The sequence below is a fragment of the Gymnogyps californianus genome, chromosome 1 (genome assembly GCF_018139145.2).
Source record: "Gymnogyps californianus isolate 813 chromosome 1, ASM1813914v2, whole genome shotgun sequence".
NCBI lineage: Eukaryota > Metazoa > Chordata > Aves > Accipitriformes > Cathartidae > Gymnogyps > Gymnogyps californianus.
In genome coordinates this window covers 150505742-150526638 of record NC_059471.1, presented here as the reverse complement: position 1 = coordinate 150526638, position 20897 = coordinate 150505742, and the positions used below count along the sequence as shown (strand labels likewise).

The 20897-nt window shown below is 39.1% G+C and overlaps 1 protein-coding gene across 3 annotated transcripts in view; it reads left to right on the top strand.

Annotated features, from left to right (window-relative positions):
- ERC1 (ELKS/RAB6-interacting/CAST family member 1) overlaps positions 1 to 20897 on the top strand; it is a 293596-nt gene that overhangs the window by 227527 nt on the left and 45172 nt on the right. For all 3 annotated transcript variants that reach the window (XM_050909774.1, XM_050909763.1, XM_050909781.1), the window contains one exon: positions 13250 to 13394. In XM_050909774.1, coding sequence (XP_050765731.1) covers positions 13250 to 13394 — 145 coding nt within the window. The remainder of the gene's footprint in view (positions 1 to 13249; positions 13395 to 20897) is intronic.

Here is a 20897-nt window from a genome sequence, read left to right as displayed (position 1 = left end):
CATGTACTTGTGTCTCATTACAAAACATAGACAATAACAGCTTACTTTGAGATTGTTGAGCTTCATTGGTTTGTTTATAAAAACTCTTTAAATTTGTACATGAAAAAAGGCTTTGTATAACAGAATATATCATTATGTTTAGCAGGGATCTGATAACAAAGGGTTGTCAAGGGTCTGTTTCCACAGTTTAGATCACGCTTAACAGTGCTTGTTCTGGAGCAGAGTACACATGCTCAGTCTCCTAAAACTGTTTTTACAGCATGCAGCTCCAGTTTCTTCTCATTCTTCCCATGAAGAACAGGGACTGGATAGAGATAAAAACAGAAAAGAAGATGGTAGGATGCTGCCTGCTTACTATAGAATGCCAGTTGCTTTAAGCATCTGGGAAGTTGTTTATCTTCAGAGCTCATCAGAATATACTGTAGTGCCAATTCAATCAAATCTTCTGCACTAAGACACTGCAAGTATCTACACCTAATTTCAGACCTGGCTCTGAAAAAGGAAATGAAATCAAACCTCTCAGGCACCTTCTGCTGCAATTATGGAACTAAACACACCCAAATTTTATCCATAGCCCCTGACGCCTGCTCCATTCCTGTCCTCAACCCTTTCAACAACTTCTCTTTGCTTAGAAACACTTTTTTGGCACTATTTAAGCAGTGGTCATTGAAGCTACCAGGAGCAGGAGGCAAAGTGATGCCTCAGTGATGAATGAAACTGCTTCTATCCTCTTTTTCCCCGATGCTGCTATTCCTGACCTTATCCAGACACTTGGCATTTCTTGAGCTCCCTTTTCAATCCATCTCCTGGGCAGCAGCAGCAACCAGAAAAGACTGAAATTCAGGTAGAAAGCATTAAGATTAGGATGGAACAGATGTCAGCATTGGTGCTGCTGTTGTTACTACCGCCAAATGCTAAGACATCCTTTGCAGAGTTAATGTAAGCAGTCCCGTATATTGTGTCTGACTTTATAGGAAATACATCTTTTTAGAAATCAGACAAGGTGGTTCTGGAAGAGAGGTTTGGACTATTGTAGGAAAGAACCCTCAGAGAAGAGGGGAGAGGAAGTTAGGTGAGACACATCCAGGTTGGTAGTCAGATAGATAATAAATAATGAAAGCAGTCTGTAACTCTAGCAAGAAAATTTGTTGAAACGCAGAGGAAAATTGAGATTTTTGTAAAACAACAACAAAATGAAGTAGCTCTACACATCTGGTATGTAACATGAAACCAGATGTCACAGGGATAATGGCAATTAATGGGAAGTAGAATAATATTCACAGCTGGAATGTGGGTACAAGTTGTTCAGGAAAGCTAGAAATGAAAGTACAGGTGGCATATATTAATGATACTGGAGATTCTGAGGAAATAAAAAAGTGATAGCATGAATGAAATAGCATTACTTTGAGTCAAAATAACGTAAGGAGTTACACAAAGAGAGTGGGTGGTAGCCTGCTATGGATTTTAGGTGTAGAGTTGTGGTAGATGTAAATAACAATGGAGAAATGTGGTTTTATGGGAGACATCTATTTATTGGATACAAATCAGTGAAACTGCTGGACTTCTTAGTCCATAAATTGGACACATTCAAAAAGACTGCACCAAAGTGAAATGCTATAGGTGTGGTGAAACTGGCCATGTAGCCATCAACTGCAGCAAGACCAGTGAAGTCAACTGCTATTGCTGCGGCGAGTCGGGGCACCTTGCACAGGAATGCACAATTGAAGCTACAGCCTAATTATTTTCCTTTGTCGCCCTCCTTTTTCTGATTGATGGTTGTATTATTTTTACTAGATCACCAAGAAGTAATGTTGGTTTAAGACTTCAGAATTGTAATAAGTGTTGATGATACTAGAGAAGAAATCATCACCAAAAACAACTTTGGCTGTAGTGACCACGGATTGAGTACACTTATATTTAAAAAAAAAAACCATGTTAAACAAGTAAAGTTTTCAATTTCAAAGTAGTAAACTGAAAAATTAAGAATATTAGGTAGCAAGTAAATTGGACAGAAGGACTGAGAGATTCGAGTGTAGAGGAAGCAGGGAATTTATTTCAATCAGAAGTCCAAAACTATGAGGTCTTTGCATCCCAAACAAAGGGGAAAAAGTGTAAGGAAGAGTTACAAACCTAACTGGCTCTGTATCTGCATCCAAAAGGAAATTAGCAGCAGCCTTAAAAATAGGTCAAGACAGACAGATGTTTCTGGGAGGCAGTAATTACAGGAATAAAGTGAGAATTGTGAAAACTCATGCTGAATTAGACCTTCCAAAGTAAATCAAAACAAATAGTAAAACATTCTATAGCCACAGATATAAAAAGATCAGGAAAAGAAGTGGAACCACAATGCACTGAGGACAGGGCTAGGATTAGCGGTAATATGCATATGGTCCCAAAATTAAATTAATACCTTTGTCTTGGTTTCCAATGAGCAGGAAGATAAAATATAAAGAAAGGAAGATGTGATGACCTATCAGAATGAGTATGTCAAGCATGGAAACAAGACAGATGCAGAAAGAAGTGAGATGAATTATACTATCCAGAAATAACAGTCATGATAGTCATTTAGCAAGGAGGTGGATTCTCTATCAGTTTGTATCTTTGATTAGGGTCTAAAGGTTGGCTAGTTTTCTTAAAACAACTGTGTTATAAATCATGACTTGGGTTTTTCACATGATCAGAAACCACACTAAGACTGCAGTATTGCTGTCATCGTTTGACTGATACAGCTGAAATTTCTTTCTACCATCTTTCACCTGGGGTCTGATTCACGACGACATAATTAAAGAACAATTGTTTTCACTCTAGTAACTGTGGTTGTTTGATATGTTATAATCAATGTGAATTCCATGATTCACTTTCCATTCTTATGTTTTGGCAGCGCTGGCTTTGGCAACTAAGGGTTTGACACTGTCACAGCATCTTGAAGAACTGCAGTTCCTCTAGGGATAAGGAACCTGTGGTCAGATTTGGGTTCCTCTTGTTTATTCAGGGCTAGGTTTTAACTGGATCGCCAGGCTGCAGGGATACACAGTCAGTGGTGCTGACACCAGGGAGGGGGCAGGAACCTGGAAATGGGAGGACAGAACCATCTCTTTCAGCAAGAGCCCTGTCTTGTGTCAGTTTAAGCCGCTTGTGAAACCACATGCTAAGCTAAAGCTCAATCCGTACTTGACCATGTCACAGGAGAAGAAACAAGAGCTGCTTTTCTTAAACGGTCATTTTTCAAAATCTGGTGGATGTATTCTGGTGGCCTGTATTGCCTGGATGAAAATTATACCTTAAGTTTGTGCTCTATTTGCACTGCTGTTAAACTGCAGATGAAGAAAGACAGCGCAAGTTTCAGGACTTCCTTCTCAGAAAAGCCAGCTCTGTGGAACTTGAGAGCCTTGTGAGTACTTCTGTCTCTCACCCAGCTTCTGCACCGAAGGCTGGTAAAACAAGGAAAGTTGTCTTAAAAAGAAACCCTACCCTTTATAGGGAAAAATCTCCCATAACATCAGGTGCCAGGATTGAAGGTTCCTTCTAAAATGTGCCGTCTTCGAGAACTCGCGCTCTTTACAGGCAAGTAGGCAAGGCTCATATACTATCAGTTTAGCAGCTGTGATATGCAGCAGCCACTTTTTCACTGGAGGAATTAACCAATAAAAATAGTTCAGGAAATTAGTAGTGGGTTGGAAAGTCCCTCTGCGAAAGCTTTAGATTTTTTTCTGGACATGCTGGCAGACACAGTCTAGAGCTATACTGCAATTCTGAGTGCTCAGAGCTCAGACACAAGCGGGACTAGGAATTGCAAATCTTTGCCTCAGGTGCCAAAGTGGTAAAATTAAGATGGAAAGCTTAAGTAAAAGAAGGGCTAAAACATTGATGGGAAAGGTAATAGAAAATATTTGTAGGATTACTTGTGACTATATCAAATATGTTGAGGGAAAGGACTTTGAAAAGCATTGCTTATCAGTCCTAGTAAGGAATGATGTTTCTGTGATTCTAGATATTTAGAATGTTAGAGAAAATGTGTATAGGAAAGTCTAAATATGTTATCAGTATCTTTTTTTTTTTTTTTAAAACAAGGACAGCACAAGTGGTAATGCTTCTGAAATTAACATTGATTTTTACCATACCATTCATATAATGCAAAATTAAAGGGGCATATCTTTTCTGACTGCACAACTCTATTCACAAGGAATTTATAGTTTTAGCTCTTGTTTTCCAGTTGTGGTCACTTGTATGTAATGACATTGAAAAGAACAGTAAAAAGGTGTAAATTCAAGAGGCTTCAATTTGCTGATGACAAACAACTTTTTATTTTTTTCTCACTTGGTTTGTTTGAATTTGCAATTCCTTTTTTGGTAGCTGTGAGAGTGTAGATCAGGGGTGAGAGAGACTGCTGACGTGCCATCCAGACAAGGCAAAGGTAACTTGCTGATTCAGGAAACAAGTACAGGAATGGAAGGAGTGTGGTATTATCCCTTTTGACTGAGGGTGTAAGGCTGTGTTTGGGAAATTAATTTGCAGCCTGATTTGATTATTCCCAGCTGTAATTAAAAAAGCAAGTAGTACATACTGCCAAGTTACATTTTTTTCCCCACCCTCTTGCAGCAAGAGGTTGCTACTGTTTCTTTTGGATAAATGTTTTGCTCACTTTGGGATACTTTGTGCTTTTCATATAGCTGCATCTTAAATACTGCAGAAATTGTAGCTGGTGCAGAATTTGGCAACTTGCATATTAAGTAAGGTACTGGTGTATTAGCATCTTGAAATGATGTTCTCTGGTCTGACTACCAGTATTTTTCAAGGTTACTTTTAAGAACCAAATTCTGATACCCAGAGCTCTGCAAGGACTGCTTCCTCCCTGCGAGGTACTGCAGGTTCAGTAACCACACTGACAGGACGGTGGCTGTTAATTGCCGGGGCCTCAGGGTGTTAGAAACTGGAATTTACTCTCCACGTGGTTCAGAGCAGTCGGAGTTTCTTAATTTTCTGAAGATGTTCTATAACCAGCAAAAAAGTAGAAAAAATTGTTGAGTTTGGAACTACCACTGTAGATGTGTTGACACAGTTTATGATGAAAAGGGTGATGTTAGCACCAGGAGAACTGTCCCATTGGATCAGCTGTTTGGTGTATTGTGTTACTAATTACTTTTTAAGAGTTTGTCAAGTGTGACCCACCCAAACAGTGTCATTCTACCAAACTCATGAAATTACTACGTACTGTGTCCTAACACCTTTATGTTCTAAGCTGTCGCCTAAATGTCTGTCTAGCTCTCATAATACTGCAATACCTTATCCGAATCTCTTTGCCTGCTAGTTCTTTATGTTGTTGTCACTTCATGGAAGGTTTTTTTTAATTCATATGCAAATAATACAGTTCTTACTGTAATAATGATTTGCTGTGGTAAGTCTTACAAATGCCTGTGATAGAAAAGCATTAAAAGCTTGATCAGCATTTTCTGTAGGCTTTGAGTAAATGCAGTGGACAAAAATCAGACAACTGAAGCAAGTACTGCGCAAGTAGCAGCTCTTTCTTTCTGTGGCGACTGATGCCCTTACCGTGGGAGTGAGTAAACAGTTTATGAAACAGCAGAACCTTTCCAGTTTGAAGCCTTGTATATTAAAAGCATAACAGCCATAATTACAGTTATCTTAATATGCCAGGTTGAAAACTCTGGCAAGTCAGTCATCCCTCATGGAAGAGCAACAGTCTCTGTTGAAGGAACTGACTGGATTGCTATGAGCTTGTAGCTACCTGAGCTCTCCAAATTTGTGTCAGACCCTTAAATGTTGTAGTTTAATGCCAGTCGGAATGAAAACAGATTTGATCCCTATAATGAAACTAGGCCTGATGGAATTATCCCAGTTCCTTGGTGACATTAAAATCAAAGCTGCTGCTCATCTCAGTATTACTTTTGTATTATCTCATCCACACTTTCAGAAATACTCCACACAGGAAGAAATCTCATAATTTGAAATAAAATCATATAGAACAACGTATTTATAACATTCTGTATGGAATTTGTGTTCTCTCTGACATATGTAAACATATTCTTTTAATGAATACGTATAGTTTTTATGTTTTGAAGCATCATTAATTCAGCACTGTTTGCAGCCTGTTATTCTTTCTAATTATACAGCTGATGAATATTCCAGCGTTATGACCCTGAGAACTGTGCTGCAAAGTACAAAACTGCTTTTTAAAATTCACTTTCTGTTATGTTTTACCAAAAGGATTCCTCTCCTTTACTACGAAGGGGCTATGAAGGAATTACATAGTCTTCTGAAACCAAGTGCTGTAGAGAACCATTTAAAGACATCTTGATTCTATTAGTATTTGTAAGCCAGAGGACAAACTTGGCTACCCTGATAGTTAAAACTTTTTTAGTGTTGTGGATGAACCTTTTTTATTACTACTTATTGGACTTATCCTGCTACAGCTTATTATCCAGGAATACAGCATATTAGTCCTGCAGTGCTGAGGGTTACTGAGTAGTTAGAAAGTCTCATGTCCCCATTTGCAAAAATATGCTGTGGTTCACCAAAGAGGAAAAAGAGGAATGAAACAAGACTGGTGTCTGCAGTACTCCAGGGAGATGTGTTATGGTTTTCACTACACTGCACACTAGGGTGTTTCGGTGCCACTGGGGCTTGGTAACTGAATCTGTATGAGCTGTAGTTCCTTATTTTCTAGGTTTATTCAAATACTTGGTCACTCAAACTACCAAATCACTTATTTATCCTCACTCAAGCCCATACAAGAAAGCTCATCTGTGCTGTGTATGTCTTTTTCTAGAGCCTCTGTAAGCGTATGTATGAGATGCTAGCACCTGCCGTTTTTACTAAAGTCACTGCAGCTGAAGTGTTCTCTAAGAAAAATATTGTTCAGCATCTGAAGTTAAATGCTGTACAATTCTTTAAGCCCTTTCTTCTCTGCTACAGAAAGATTTAGAAAATACTGCTTTGCTGCATGCCTTCTATTTCTACAGTTTGTAGTATTAGTAATATGTAGTAGTATAATAGTACATTGTTCTGATTTTTAAGCTTTCATTCAAAAAAAAAAAAGACTGTTTCTGTGGTTGAGGGACATTCTTAAAGCTTTGCCTTGATTCAAAGCCTGTATTGAAAACCAAGCTGCAGTTTAAACTGTTGCTGTCTTGCCCAGTTATCTTCCCAAAATCAGACATTTCCATTCAAGGTCTGAAGGAGATGTGCCTTTGCGCACTATTCTTTGTTGTGTGTTGAGAAAAGTATTGGGATGGCCAGCAAATGCAACAGGACAACCTCATCAGGAATGCTTCAAAGGCTCACAATATATGGCATCAGAAGAATTCAGTCATGGCAATTTTCAGTGGCTTCTCAGCTCTGCAGTCATCACTGCCTTCCATAAGACATTCCAGTCCTCTGGATCTGTCAGTATCTCAGAGTTGGAGTCATTCATTATCACTATGTCCTTGGCATCGGCTATAAGAACTCTCAGTCCCAGCTGAACTGCAAACAGAATAGAGACCGTGGATGAATCAGAAGTACTCCAGAGGCAGTTCTACTGCCATATAGCTATTCTGTAGCCATCTATTTTAAAAAAGGCAAACCCATCTTTCTTTGCATTGTTTTCTTTGCTGTCGTGGTTTAACCCCAGCTGGCCACTAAGCACCACGCAGCCACTCGCTCACTCCCCTGCAGTGGGATAGGGGAGAGAATCGGAAGGGTAAAAGTGAGAAAACTCGTGGGTTGAGATAAAGACAGTTTAATAGGTAAAGCAAAAGCTGCATGCACAAGCAAAGCAAAACGAGGAATTCATTCACCACTGCCCATCGGCAGGCAGGTGTTCAGCCATCTCCAGGAAAGCAGGGCTCCATCACGTTTAACGGTTACTTGGGAAGACAAACGCCATCACTCTGAATGTCCCCACCTTCCTTCTTCTTCCCCCAGCTTTATATGCTGAGCATGATGTCCTATGGTATGGAATATCCCTTTGGTCAGCTGGGGTCAGCTGTCCTGGCTGTGTCCCCTCCCAACTTCTTGTGCACCCCCAGCCTCCTCGCTGTTGGGGTGGTGTGAGAAGCAGAAAAGGCCTTGACTCTGTGTAAGCACTGCTCAGCGATAACTAAAACATCCCTGTGTTATCAACACTGTTCTCAGCACAAATCCAAAACACAGCCCCATACTAGCTACTAGGAAGAAAATTAACTCTATCCCAGCCAAAACCAGCACAACTGCAAACAGAGCAAATAATGTTGATACTGATCTTCAGATTATACCCACCATTATCTCTTAAGAATTGAACCTGCTGGTCTTGGGACCGCTCCAGTCTGTGGTGATCATGATCCACATTCAGTGAAAGGCTTCAGCATAAATAGAAGGAAAAAAAAAATCCTCCTCTTTTTGTCCAATACAGAGTTAATCCTAAACCTCTTTTCACTAGATTTTCTACACTACTGCCATTTCAGGTTTCCCTTGGTAATATTCAGTCTGTTTTAAAGTCTGCTTACCTCTTGTGAGCTGCTGTAGAGCTCTGTTCAGGCTACAGAACCTGCCCAAATGGAGAGATGTAGAGGCAGTTTCCCCCCTGCTGAGTTGCTCTTGCCACATCTATACTACACCCCTGTCTGAAATACCCGAACTAACTTAAGTGAGCTATGTTTATGTAGTGACTCTGGCATTAGCTAGCGTTTTAAAAGATCAACCATCTTGGGTTGTGCAGCAACTACATGCTTTGCCTGCCTATTAGAATGTTTCAGGACCTCCAATGTTGTGAACTGAAGACACGCAGTTTGCTGAAGAAGCTAAACCTGTACCACTGGCTGTTACCTAAACTGAAGCTGAGCCTCTACGACTGACTGCAGCACTCCTGACAGCTAGGTTTGTTCATGTGCTACTAGCACTATTCACACAGCAGCCCATTTTCTCCTTCTTGCCACCTCACCTGTCTTACAGCATGTTCTTCTGGTCTCCCTGGGGATAACAGTTCTGAAGAAGGGAAACAAGTCAGTTTTGTAGTGCTCTGCAATCACAAACCTTGTCTTTTGTTTGGTGATATTTGCTTTTTGTGGTCTTTTAGAATCATTTTAGCAATTCCAAGCTCTGTTGAGAACAGTAGCGCGCCATTACAGACATGTCTCCTTTCAGCAGAGCTAACAGTGACACCTGCTCTTCTCCCATATGAAACAGTATATGTTTAGCTTGCAGAATTCAAAAATGCAGCTACAATGCACGTAACACGTCACAGGATATTTTTCTTACTTTGGTTCAAACTTCATCTTGTTTCAGTTCCAGAAAACAGTCAGAAAGCCACAACACCTTTCACCCCACTTCTTGACCAGCACCCCACTCTCACACATGATGTAACACTGAAGTTTTGGCCAGTAGGATGTTTTTTTCTAAGGCACGGTGGTGAAGATTATTCAGCAAAAAATACGTAATGGACTGCTATCCATATCTTGTTGTCCTGGTCCTGGAGTTTTCACTTAAGAAGCAGAGATGGGCAACAAAGGATTTGATTGCAGAAGGTATGCCTTACGTGCTATTTGAGGCACCTCCAATTTCCATACCAGAGTAATGGCCATATAGATACTGTTACAGAGATATTCTTGGCTCTGGTCCTGAATCATCAGCAAGGATTATGGGTTTACTATTAAAAGAATAAGTGTTTCTTTAGAATCAAAACAGATTACTCTAAAGAAAGTGAAAATGACCAGAGCTCCAAGTCAGCCTGTCTTTCCCAGGATACCGATAGCTAGAAAAACGCAGAGGTCATGGATCATGTTCTGTCACTTCACTCTATTGATATTTTTCATGTTGCAGGCAGACTTCCAAAATTGGATACTTTTCCATAAAGCAAAAGCAACAGAAACAAGGTGGCAATAATAATGTGCCCATTATCGGTCGTTCCCACACCTACAATGTTGACAGAACAACTGGCAATCTGATGTGCACCTTTTCCTTCCTTCTACTCTTTATCTCCATTAAGTCATCAGAATAGTTGTATTTCTTCATAGCATAAATGTATTTAGAGTATCTTTCAATTATCCTACAGTATCTAAAAAATTACCTAACTTTGTGGTATCATGTCTTGAAAGACAAGAAATAATTTAAGGTGCTAGTTTTTCTAGATATGATCTAGGCAGGATCCAAGCACTCTCTAAACTGGATCTGTCAGATTTTTTATATGCTGGTAGTCCGCTTAAAGCAAGCTTACTCTCTTAGCGTGTACAAGAAACACCTGTATAAATCCAGAGATAAATTCCACCCACAGAAGGTCCATTGTGTGAGTCCGTTCTGCTATCAGATGGTGAACAATTTTGTCTGTTGAAACACACTTTTTCCTCTTTCACATTCTTTGATACAGAATATATGGCTTCAGCTGAGATCCTGATAATAGCAAACTTCTGTGTATGGGTAGCTTCAGCAAAACTCTAGCAATTGTTGGAGTGACTGGGGGGATGAACAGAGATCACATCTTAGCAGTGGGGTTTTTTATGCTCTGGTTTCTTCTGCTGTGTAGTGATAGAGGTCTTCTGGCATAAATGTTTCTAAGAGCTCGGTCACTGACTGGGATCAGAAGGAAGCCAGGTCGTACATCAGTCACCCTCTTCTCCCCTAAACCTATAACGTGTAAGAAAAAGTTGTTCTTCCATCCCAGCTATCACTCATCTGAAAGCAGTCATGGACTTTCTCGTCGAGTCAATTTTCACCCATTGTCTTAGCAAAACTTCACACCTTTCAAGTGAGAGCAGTGTATTTTTTTTCCACCTGTAAAAAATAACAAGAGCTTTTTAAATGTGGTGTCTCACCCATACAACTCTCAAGGAGAAACAACCTCAGAACCTGGCAGTTTCTCCTCCGGGGCTGTGGAGATGGTGTGCTTTTCACATAACTCTGTGGGCAAAAGTGCTGTGCTGGCTACTGCTGAGCTGGGTTAAAAGGTTGTTGCCCTGAGCTGCTTCTCAGAGGCTACCGTCTTCTCAGATCTGTCAGCAGGGCTGCACCTGTAGTCGCTTCCTGGTCCCATTCTATTAAAATAATGTGTTGAGGGTTTTTTTAAGAGGCAAAACAGTATTGTTCAGACTTTTTAGAACAAGGTCGAGAAGCAAATATATATGCAGTTATTCTTACAGATTGGAGAAAGGATTACTAAGTATCCAGGACAGTAAGTTCTTTGTCCAGCTGAGCTGCAGCCAATGCAAGCTATCTGACTACATCCTACATATTTAGGTGTGCATCTCCCTGCACCCTTGTTCTAAGCACTGAAGTACCTGATGAAGCTATTTCACTCTCAGTCCTCAGAAACATTCCAATATTAAATACATCTTTTCATGCTCACCAAGGTCATAAAATTTGTAAAGTTTTCAGCATTTTAACAGGTAAAAATTTCTGTACTCCAGTAGTACCAGTCCTTTCCCTTTTCAAGCCTTCAGTTTAAAAGTCCAGTATGCTAGGTGCATATGTTCAAAACATCAATATTAAATAAAAGCATTGTCCATTTGTCCTGTTCTCAAATTTTCTCGGTCATGTATTCTTTCACATGGAGCTCAGTGAGTACTTTTTGGAGCCAGTATTTTTGTTTTAGCCACAACTACAAATTCCTAACTAAGATTAATTTAAGTTGTTTAGAAAGAAGATCTAGGAAGAAAAAGAGAAAGCTATTTTACTACAAATGAAGTCTGTTCAAGGAGTGTTAACAGGTGAATTAGGAAAAGCAGATTTAGTGTCACTGCTACCCTCAACAGTTTGCCAGTGTGATCCTAAGTCACCAGATTGTGATGGGTCTTTATTAATAAAGATCTTGACAACAAACAGAAAGATATATTGGTATAATTAAAAGCAATCTTAATAGTTTACATTAAGCTTCTGTAACTTTTCTTACATCTTTAGTAAATGACTAAGCATTACGGCAATGTTATTAGCATAATAATTGCTGTTGACACGATTAGCAGAATAGTTTTAACACATTTGATTATTTTTAAAAAATCATTTTCTGAAATTAGCAATATTAATATGCTTTTGTTTATAAACTACAGCAGGTAAAAATATGGATTATTTGGGAATTTGGAATTTCTACTACTTTAACTGCATTTGCAACTAAATTTTTAGATGAAAGGTAGATAGGAAATCTGTAGTATTCAGAGTTTGTTTTTCATCATCGCTCCTGCATGATGCCATCTTTCACACCTCCACAAATGGTTAGGACCTCATTTTATTCCTTCTTTGCAAGGGGATAAGAGGTGGGACAAGCCACCCCTATTGGGCAGTAAGGCCAAAGTTTTCTTTCATGTCCTGTTGCACATCATGATTTGGCCATACCAGCTAAAGGTGAAAATTAAGGTCAAAGGACAGAAATAGTTGTTTTCCCTAACATAGAGCAATCCTTTGAGTTCATTTGAGAACTGCTGTTTTATGATTCAGGGCTATTGTCTATGTCTCCTCTTTTCCCAGTATCCCAGTATCTTACTCTATTTGTAAGAGTTTTTTGCTATTGGGAAAGAGTATGGCAAGGTTGTGTTTCTATATCTAGTTATTATAGTGCTTGAGCTTGAAGATCTTGCTACAGAATGTTCTTGCTTACATCATTTCTGCGAGGCTACAAAATGTTTGTGATGAGGCAGGCCTACCTTTGTCTTAATTACTCAGGACATGCATCCAACAAGCTCATTCTATTGGTTACTCACAAGAAAAGTCAAAGAATAGCTCAAGTGTCCTTGAAGGCATCTATTTCAACATCTGTCATGTAGCACAAAAGTGTCTATGTCTTCATTTCCTTCTGGGAATACACTGTATTGTTCAAGTGATTTCAATAAACTTGTCACATGCCACCTTCCTTCTATAATAGCTGCATGAATAGGCAGTATAACCTAATATAATTTAACACAGAAGTCTTATGATTAGTCCAGTATTTGTGCATGTATTCTCAAAATCTGTTCTGGAAATGTTTAGAACATTATAAAGAATGAAAATGTTCAGCCAAAGTAATAATAAATGGTAGTTATTAAAAACTGAGAATCTAAGTGCAGAATAATAACATATTATTATATGTTTTTCTTATCCTATAAGCAATAATTTGGTATCAGCACAGTTATTTAGGGGGAGGTGGGTGGGTCTTGACTTCCTGCTCCACCAATGGACATATAACCATGACAAACATATTTATTACTGCTCTTTGGAGTTGCGTGCTGGTACAGCATTTATGGTATGTTCAACTCTTTGTAGAGGCTTCCTCTAAGTTTTGCAGGATAATAATGTATTTATATGTTTTTTTCAGACAAGAAGCCCTTCTTGCTGCCATTAGTGAAAAAGATGCCAATATTGCTCTGCTAGAACTTTCATCCTCTAAGAAGAAGACCCAAGATGAAGTGGCTGCACTGAAACGAGAGAAGGACCGTCTTGTGCAACAGCTGAAGCAGCAGGTGAGTAGAGGAGGGCTAGGAGAGAAACAGGTTAATAATTTGGTGTGAGATTATTATCTTGATTTATGGAACTAATAATGTATAATCCTGTCATATGTTAGGATAGAAAGTACATAAATAACGATTTCGAACTAGCTACCAGTAATGAAACCTGTAAAACATGGTGGGGAAAGAAGAAGTCTCAATGTTGAGGGAAGTTTCTTTGTGTCACTGCCTGAGTAGTAAATGTGTGATAGAATGTATAAGAAACTGTGAATGAAAAGGATATTGGTTATTATCTTCTACACGCACAAATAAGCACAGATTCAGGGAAATGTAGTGATACTTCTCTTGGTGGTCTGTATTTGCCTTGTCGGGGAAGAAGCACACATGGAAGAAAATTCTCCTTGCTGTAAAGCTCAAATATGAATGTGTTACACCACACAGCCTCTACTGTGATTTCTAATCTGCGACAGGAACACCATACGGGAATGCCACCTACTAGAGTGGAATTTGGGAGGTCTCGTGCTTGTGAGGAGATTGGTCCTTTCCTATTTCTGGCTTCTCCCATTTCTAAGATCTTTTTGTGTTGGCATAACAATCAGGAAAAGTGTGTTTCTATTCAAGCATTTAATATTGTGTTTCAGTATTGAATGCAACGTGAAAAATACATTGCCAGTAAAACACAGAGGAAGCAAAAGGCATCCCTGGCAATAAGAGATTTAGGATCTGAAAAATCTGTGTAGATTTTTCACTTCAGCACTTCTGGTGGGTTTTTCTGAGTTATTCCCTTGCCACATTCCCTGTAATAGCACATATGCTGCTGCCAATCCAGTATCGACTTCTTCAGTGCCACCGTTTCCATCTTCATAAAGTTTTATGCGCAACATTTCATCTGTCAACCAGATGATTTCTGTTGCTGTCAAAGACAGTAAGACAAAACCAGGTCTGCTTTCTGATAAGGGATTTCTCTGCTTCTTCCTTAGGAAACACAAGTAGGTTATTGGCCATGTATTTTTAAGATTTAATTTTTTAATTTAAGGTTATTTTAATTATTTAAGGTTTAATTTAAGAACAGTAATTTTGATTGTTATACCAGCTTCAAAATGAGCAAAAGTATAGTTTACAGTCTTGTATTACTTACTTTTGAGCAACAGTTGTAATTACTTTCACTTGTCAGGAAGGTGACATCCTACTAGAACAGGATTCAGAAGTGGTCACAGCAGTGTAAAGTACTTACTTTCTTCATGTAATTGTAGGTGTGGCAGCCTTAATATATGTTACCACTCGTTCCAAGAGAAATTGGAACTTTATTGTCAGTTCTTGTTGTCCTAAGTTTAAATTCTAGTGCTTTCATGCCACTTGCCTTTCCCAGTTTCCTTCTGATTATCCTTTGTGGGTAGATGGAACAACCTTTAGTGTTTTGTGGTAGGTTTTTTTCTGCTGAAAATTTGTTAATATTTAATTTATGTATTAAGGTTGTGATTATCTGTAGTGACTTAGGTTTCACTTAGGTGATTTTTTTAAAGTTGTAGTTCATATCATTGTTTTTCAGTGCTGATAAGCCTTACAATATCATATTGTTATGTTCCTAAAAAGACATGGCCATTTCCTTAAGGATGCCCATTCTAAGTGCTTTTCGGTATAGGTGTGGGATACTTAATTTCCCAAATAAACTAAAATTGCAAAGGAGATTAATTTGAAATTGTTCTTGCTATGAAGTGAGACCAATTCTGAGCTGATGTTGGAGCAATAGTCCGTTTTCAAAAAATTCATTGGAATATCCAAATGCCTTCGAAGTTTCTGGTTCCAAAACTGCCATCAGCTATAAAGACTCATCATTGTTTAACGTTGTTTAAGATTGTCATCTTAAAATTAAGAAAATGGAAAGTAATCTCCTCAACACATCTGTGCTATGAGTAGTATACATACAAGCTATCTAGAAGTAGTATAAGTATAAATATAAAATCACAGATAATGGGTCTGCAAGGTATTCTTGAGTGCATCCCCAGTCCCCAAAGCAGAATATATGTTTAATAAACATATCTAAACTATATTGAAACCATACCTGAGAAATATTTATTTGACCTAGTAGAGATTTGACACATTCTCCCTAAAATCTATCCTATATCTTAAGGATGTATCATCTTTTATCCTTTTTTGTGTACAGCTTTCAACACATTGAAAGAAAAGCTCCTCAAAGTTACTTATCATGGGACAGTAATACCACTTCTATAAGTTGCAGAGGTTCTGAAATCGCATTTATTTTTTTCAGTACCAATAGTTTTGGTATGTACTTTTTCTGCATCAATTCAAATCATACCAATTTTGACAGCTCCAGAAATAGGAGATGAGTCAGACGAGAAGGCTATGAGATTTTACAGGATCCTCATTACTGATATAGTCAAAGAGAATCTCATTTTTCCACATGCTTTGCAAATAATCTGTGTACTTGGCCCTTGTGGTCCTCTGCAGTTATTACTGGTCACCAGCCTCATATTTTCCAACAAAACAACTGTGCTGCTCCATCAAGTTAAGCTTTCTCTACATGGACCCTTTTCTACATCTTGAGAACAAAGGTCCATTTGTGTTTGCCAGCTCCACAGGACTATATAGCATTTCAGGAACTTCCTAAAAGTTTAACTGTAATTCCTAAGTTTACAGTAGAAATTGTGAATGAAAAATCTTTCAGACTTGCAGATGCATTGAACACAGCTGTTCAAGAAAGGCAAGTGATGCCAGTTAATCAAGATCTTCTGGAAGACTTTGAAAGGCAGTTCTGGAGCCTAGAAAGTTTATTCAGCTCTTCAGCTTCAGGGCTGGGATCCTGACCTCAGTAATTCCTTCCTTCTGCCCTTAACATTGTTTCAGAGCTGTTGAGCTCCCTGATAAGTATTCAGTATTTCAGTCCATCCCATTTCTAGGAAATGCTTAGACTTTGTGGTGGGAAAGCAGCTCTTTCCGTTGGCTGGCAGGCACAGCTGACTAAAAGATTCCCGTTTCCATGTACATAGGATGCAAATAGAAATGCTGAGCAATATCGGAAGGGGGTGGTTTGTGTGAAGAGTTACGCATGCTGTGGTAGGTACCATAGGCCTGATTGCTGAATCTCACTGTGAACTGGAAAGAGCCTCTGACAGAGATAATGCTTTAGGAAAGCGGTTTTCTGACTACCCTGCAATAGTGAGCATGAATGGATCCAAGTGTGTATGATAGGATTCAGATTATGCCTTTTTCATTAGTTGTGCTGGTTATCGTTGAGTTGCTACAATAGCTACCGCTGTTAGCAGACTGACTTACTGTTAATTGACCTTTCTTAGAGTGTAGAAGGATACAGCTCTCTCCCAAAACAAAAACTCATTCTACTGATGAGCCTCAATTTACTTCTTAAAAAAAAAAAAATTCCAACTTCTTCAGCCCTGCAATTTCAGGTGATTTTTATTTATTTTAAAATATTGTTGAATACACATAGATTCATCAAGGAAAGGTTGTACAGATTCTGGAGGACTCTGCGGTTATTCCTTGCTTTAACTCTCCTTTCTCCCTTCCCAACAGTGTCACGTTCCTGGTCGCTCGCTCAGGAAGGGTATTACTGCGAAAGAGAGGGAAGGAGTCCTGCCAAAGACATTTTGGTTCTTTAATTTCTTTAAGTATGTGTATTAAAGTTTGGATGAAGAGAGGCATTTCGGAAAGAGGATATGGCATCAATGTTGTTTTAATTTAGAGTTTCTAGGCTCTGAATTGCAGGAATGTGCCTCAATATAGAGACCATTTCCTAATGAGGCACTCAGCATTGACCAGGCTTTCCAGTAAATGGAGCTGCCTGTTTCATATTGGTTGTCAGTTTGTATGAGGGATTTCCTCTGTCATCGGAAAGGCAGGCCAATTGCAGGGTGAGGGTCACCAGCTAATGTGGTCCCAATTTACCTCCTCCCAGAGTACTTTGTCTCCGTGAGTAGTTCATGGAGAAGCAGTGGTTAGGAGGCTGCTTCACCAGAGGGGGCCGGGGCTGATGCAAGAGAACAGAGCTGAAGGTTGTCTAACAAAGTCCAGATGTAGCGTGGCGAGCGCCAGCCAGCGTGCTCGGATTATACGCCATACAGAAGCCCCCACGATGTGTGTCACGCTGGAATTGACGGAGACCCAAGGAGCTTTGGCCTGTTTTGTGGCAGCACATCCACCTCTCATCTGTTAGAAAGTAGCCTGTTTGCCATGTATTCCTTTCCTTGTCAAGCTAAGTTTTAACCATCAGAATATATTTATTGTAACAGGGCGACGCGCTGCTCTGCAGCTTTGAGTTGTAAAGGGAAGGCATATCTGAATGGGCTGAGGTTTTCCTGTTTGTGGGCTTTGAGTCTTAAATGCTTGGGGTTTTCTACCAGGAGCTGTTTGGAGCAAAGATTGTCATTTTCTGTGTTTGTACAGTGTCTAGCACAGTGGGGGCCCGACTTGACCAACATCTCTGGGCACTACTATGCCATAAATGTTAAGTAATAGTGGTGAAATTTTTAGGAGGCTCTGAACTGTATCAGTCTCTTTTCTGAGAGCTTGGAGTACTATTCAATTGAATTGTTTGTAAATTGCTGTATTCACTTGTATTATTATGTAATGTTTCATAATTATTCCCGATTCTTATATAATATGCTGTAGCAAAAGTTACCAGAAACTAGCTTGATTCAGTGTTATTGATGATGGGATCTCAAAATTTTCATTTTAACTGGTGTGACTCCAGGTTAGATTAATACTGGGTACGTTTTTATTATGCTGCCTTTTCCTAAATAAAAGTAATTTTCAGATCAGTTCCTCAGTCTTTTAAGAACATGTTGAGTTTTGATCCTATACTTTAGCAGGCTCGCAGAAGCACCCAGCTTAAGCTTTCTCCACATATTTCATAAACATATGTTTTCTTCTGTCACACAGATTGTTAATGAAAAGTACTGAATAGTACTGGGCTCAGGACAGAGCTCTGTGTAACCCACTTGATTTATTCAATTATACCTGTAATCTGTTCTTAAAGACTATTAGTGAAGGAGACCTTCAGTCTTCCGAAGTCTTTTCTATGGCTCATCTGTCTTTGTCATTATAATGTCATTGTGCGTCTGTAATGTCCCTTACTGCAATTTAAGCTGATTACTAGTTTTTCTATCTGTTATAGGCATAGAAAAAAAAGGCTATTTCTTTGCACTTTTTAGCAACCGTTTTGGTTTACACAGAGGCATTTCCTCTGTGTAATTCTCTAAACCAGGCAGTCTCAGTTCTTCCAGTTTTCATGTGTCTTGTTTTCTAGATATCTGATCATTCCAGTTGTTCTTTCTTAGATTTTATTTGATTTGTCTTTTGCTTTCTCCAAGCGTGGTATGTGAAACTGGACAAAGCTCAAAATGAGGCCTTTCCTTAGCTGAACTTGTTCATGAGCATGTTATGTGAGACAGTGTCAGAAACTTTAATGGAGTCTTCCAAAACCTCACCAGTTCCCACAGGTTCCCAAAAATAACCATTAATAGCTTTCATTATAGTAAACTCTTTCCTAGTATAGTATAGTCAGAGCTAGAAAATTTGAAGACATCTGATTTTTTTTTTTGACATCTCATTTGTTCTTTTCCTTTTCTGACCTAAAATGATATTGAGTATTGAAATAAATTTTGTTAGTCACCTGCGTACAGTTTTTAGTGAAGACTGACACAGAAAAGGCATGAGCACTTTGAGCTTCTTGGCTTTATTTTTTGATGGCTTTCACTTTTGACTGAGTAGAAGATCAACCTTTGTCTTCAGCCTCCTTTTCATTCTAATGTACATTTCTAATGTCTACTTTTTGTCCCTTAGTACGGTCCCTCACCTTTCCTGTTCTTGCCATGTACACTCTTGCTGTTTGCTTATACTTAACGTAGTGAAAATTGCTCCTTTCTGTTTTAGTGAAGGGAGATAAGAAACTTCATGCTATTCAAAGTATGGGTTATGTAGTCAGCTTGCTTGCCATTCAGAGGAATCTTTAATACCTGTTGTTCCCTTCTATGTCCTCATCATGATCATTCCTTCCTCTGTGGGCCAGCATGAATTTGAGGGGCTGTTATTTACCATTCCCATAACTTGAGAGGAATTATTTGGTGATGACTAGTAGTATTAATAGTTAGCATTTATGCCATATTTAATATATATTTCATCTAGCCATGCATGTCCCAAAGCTGTTTTCTCTGTGCTACTTTGTGCTTCTTCCCTGCAAAGGTTTTGGCTGGCTTTCCTTATGAGGCCAAGGTACTGCAAAGATTTGTTTCTCGAGTAAATGTGGTTCATGGGATCATGAGGAAGAGGAAAGAATTTTAGATTCCAGAATAGCTTCTCCCCCTGAAAATGCTATTTTTCCACTGTTACTTGTTTCCCTGGAAACCCCGCACACTGATACCTGACACTCCTCTGCTGTGAACTTTTCCAAAGTGAAGTTCCACTGGTTGGAGTCATTTCTCTTTGTAACAGGAGAATGTAAAACAGGACAAAGGAGACTGACAGGCAAGCGTTTTCCTCTTACTGCCGTGGAGCTGTATCATCATGACCACACTTCTGGCAGTTTTTATTACCACCCTGCCTGATGAAATAATACAGATTCTGTGAGGCATGCAGTTAGTCTTTTGCCTTAGCTGCCCTGATTTGAAACCATGTCTGATGAGAGTGATTACCCTATTAGCAAACTAATTTCTTCTTCAGGTGACATGGATACAATCACTGCAGGTAATTGCTGAATGTCACGCTATTTCTGTGACAGAACGATCGTTGTTCTCTGAGAGCATCTGAGAGGTCCCAGCAGTGCGATGGTGCCCACTGAAGTTTAATGAGTGGAGGTACTTCTCAAACCACTGACAGAAGGGGACTTGGGAAGTCTAGGAAGATGTATTTAAGTTGTCTGAGTGTGGTGGTGTTGGCTTCTTTATAGCTGAGAAAACAAAGTAAAAGTTAATGTTTGAAACAAGTGATGAGATTCAGGGCACTTGAATCCATCTTTGTTTATTGAGCTCTTTACCACAGTACTCACATACTTGCACTAGCAAGGGTGGACATAGATGCAAAAGTGGAGAAAGAAAACCTATGTGATAAGAAAGTTAAGAACAGACAGACGAGTTTGAGGGGGACTTGCATGTCAGAGGTTCCTGCATGTATTGGGCAGAACAGAAGGTACTCTGAATTCTGGTATTCTCTGAATGACAGGTTAACCTATTCAAAACAGCAACAGACAGATTGATGTACTTTGCCAGGAAATTTTCAAGGAATAGTGAAGCATTTTGAGAACTATTGTCACTTGTAGTGGACTTGTTACCTAAATAGTGCAGTCGCAGCCTCATTTACACACTGTGTGGTATGTAGAGTCAGTGTAAAGTCATCTTTTTTCAGGTTCTTGTACCACCACTATCTGTAGGTTCAAATGCAGCTTTACAAAATTTGAATCTACTGGCTTTAATATACAAAGGTTCCAAAACATGTAGTTTTTATACTGTATTCTTAGCTGTACTGACAGTGTAGCTGGCATACATGTGA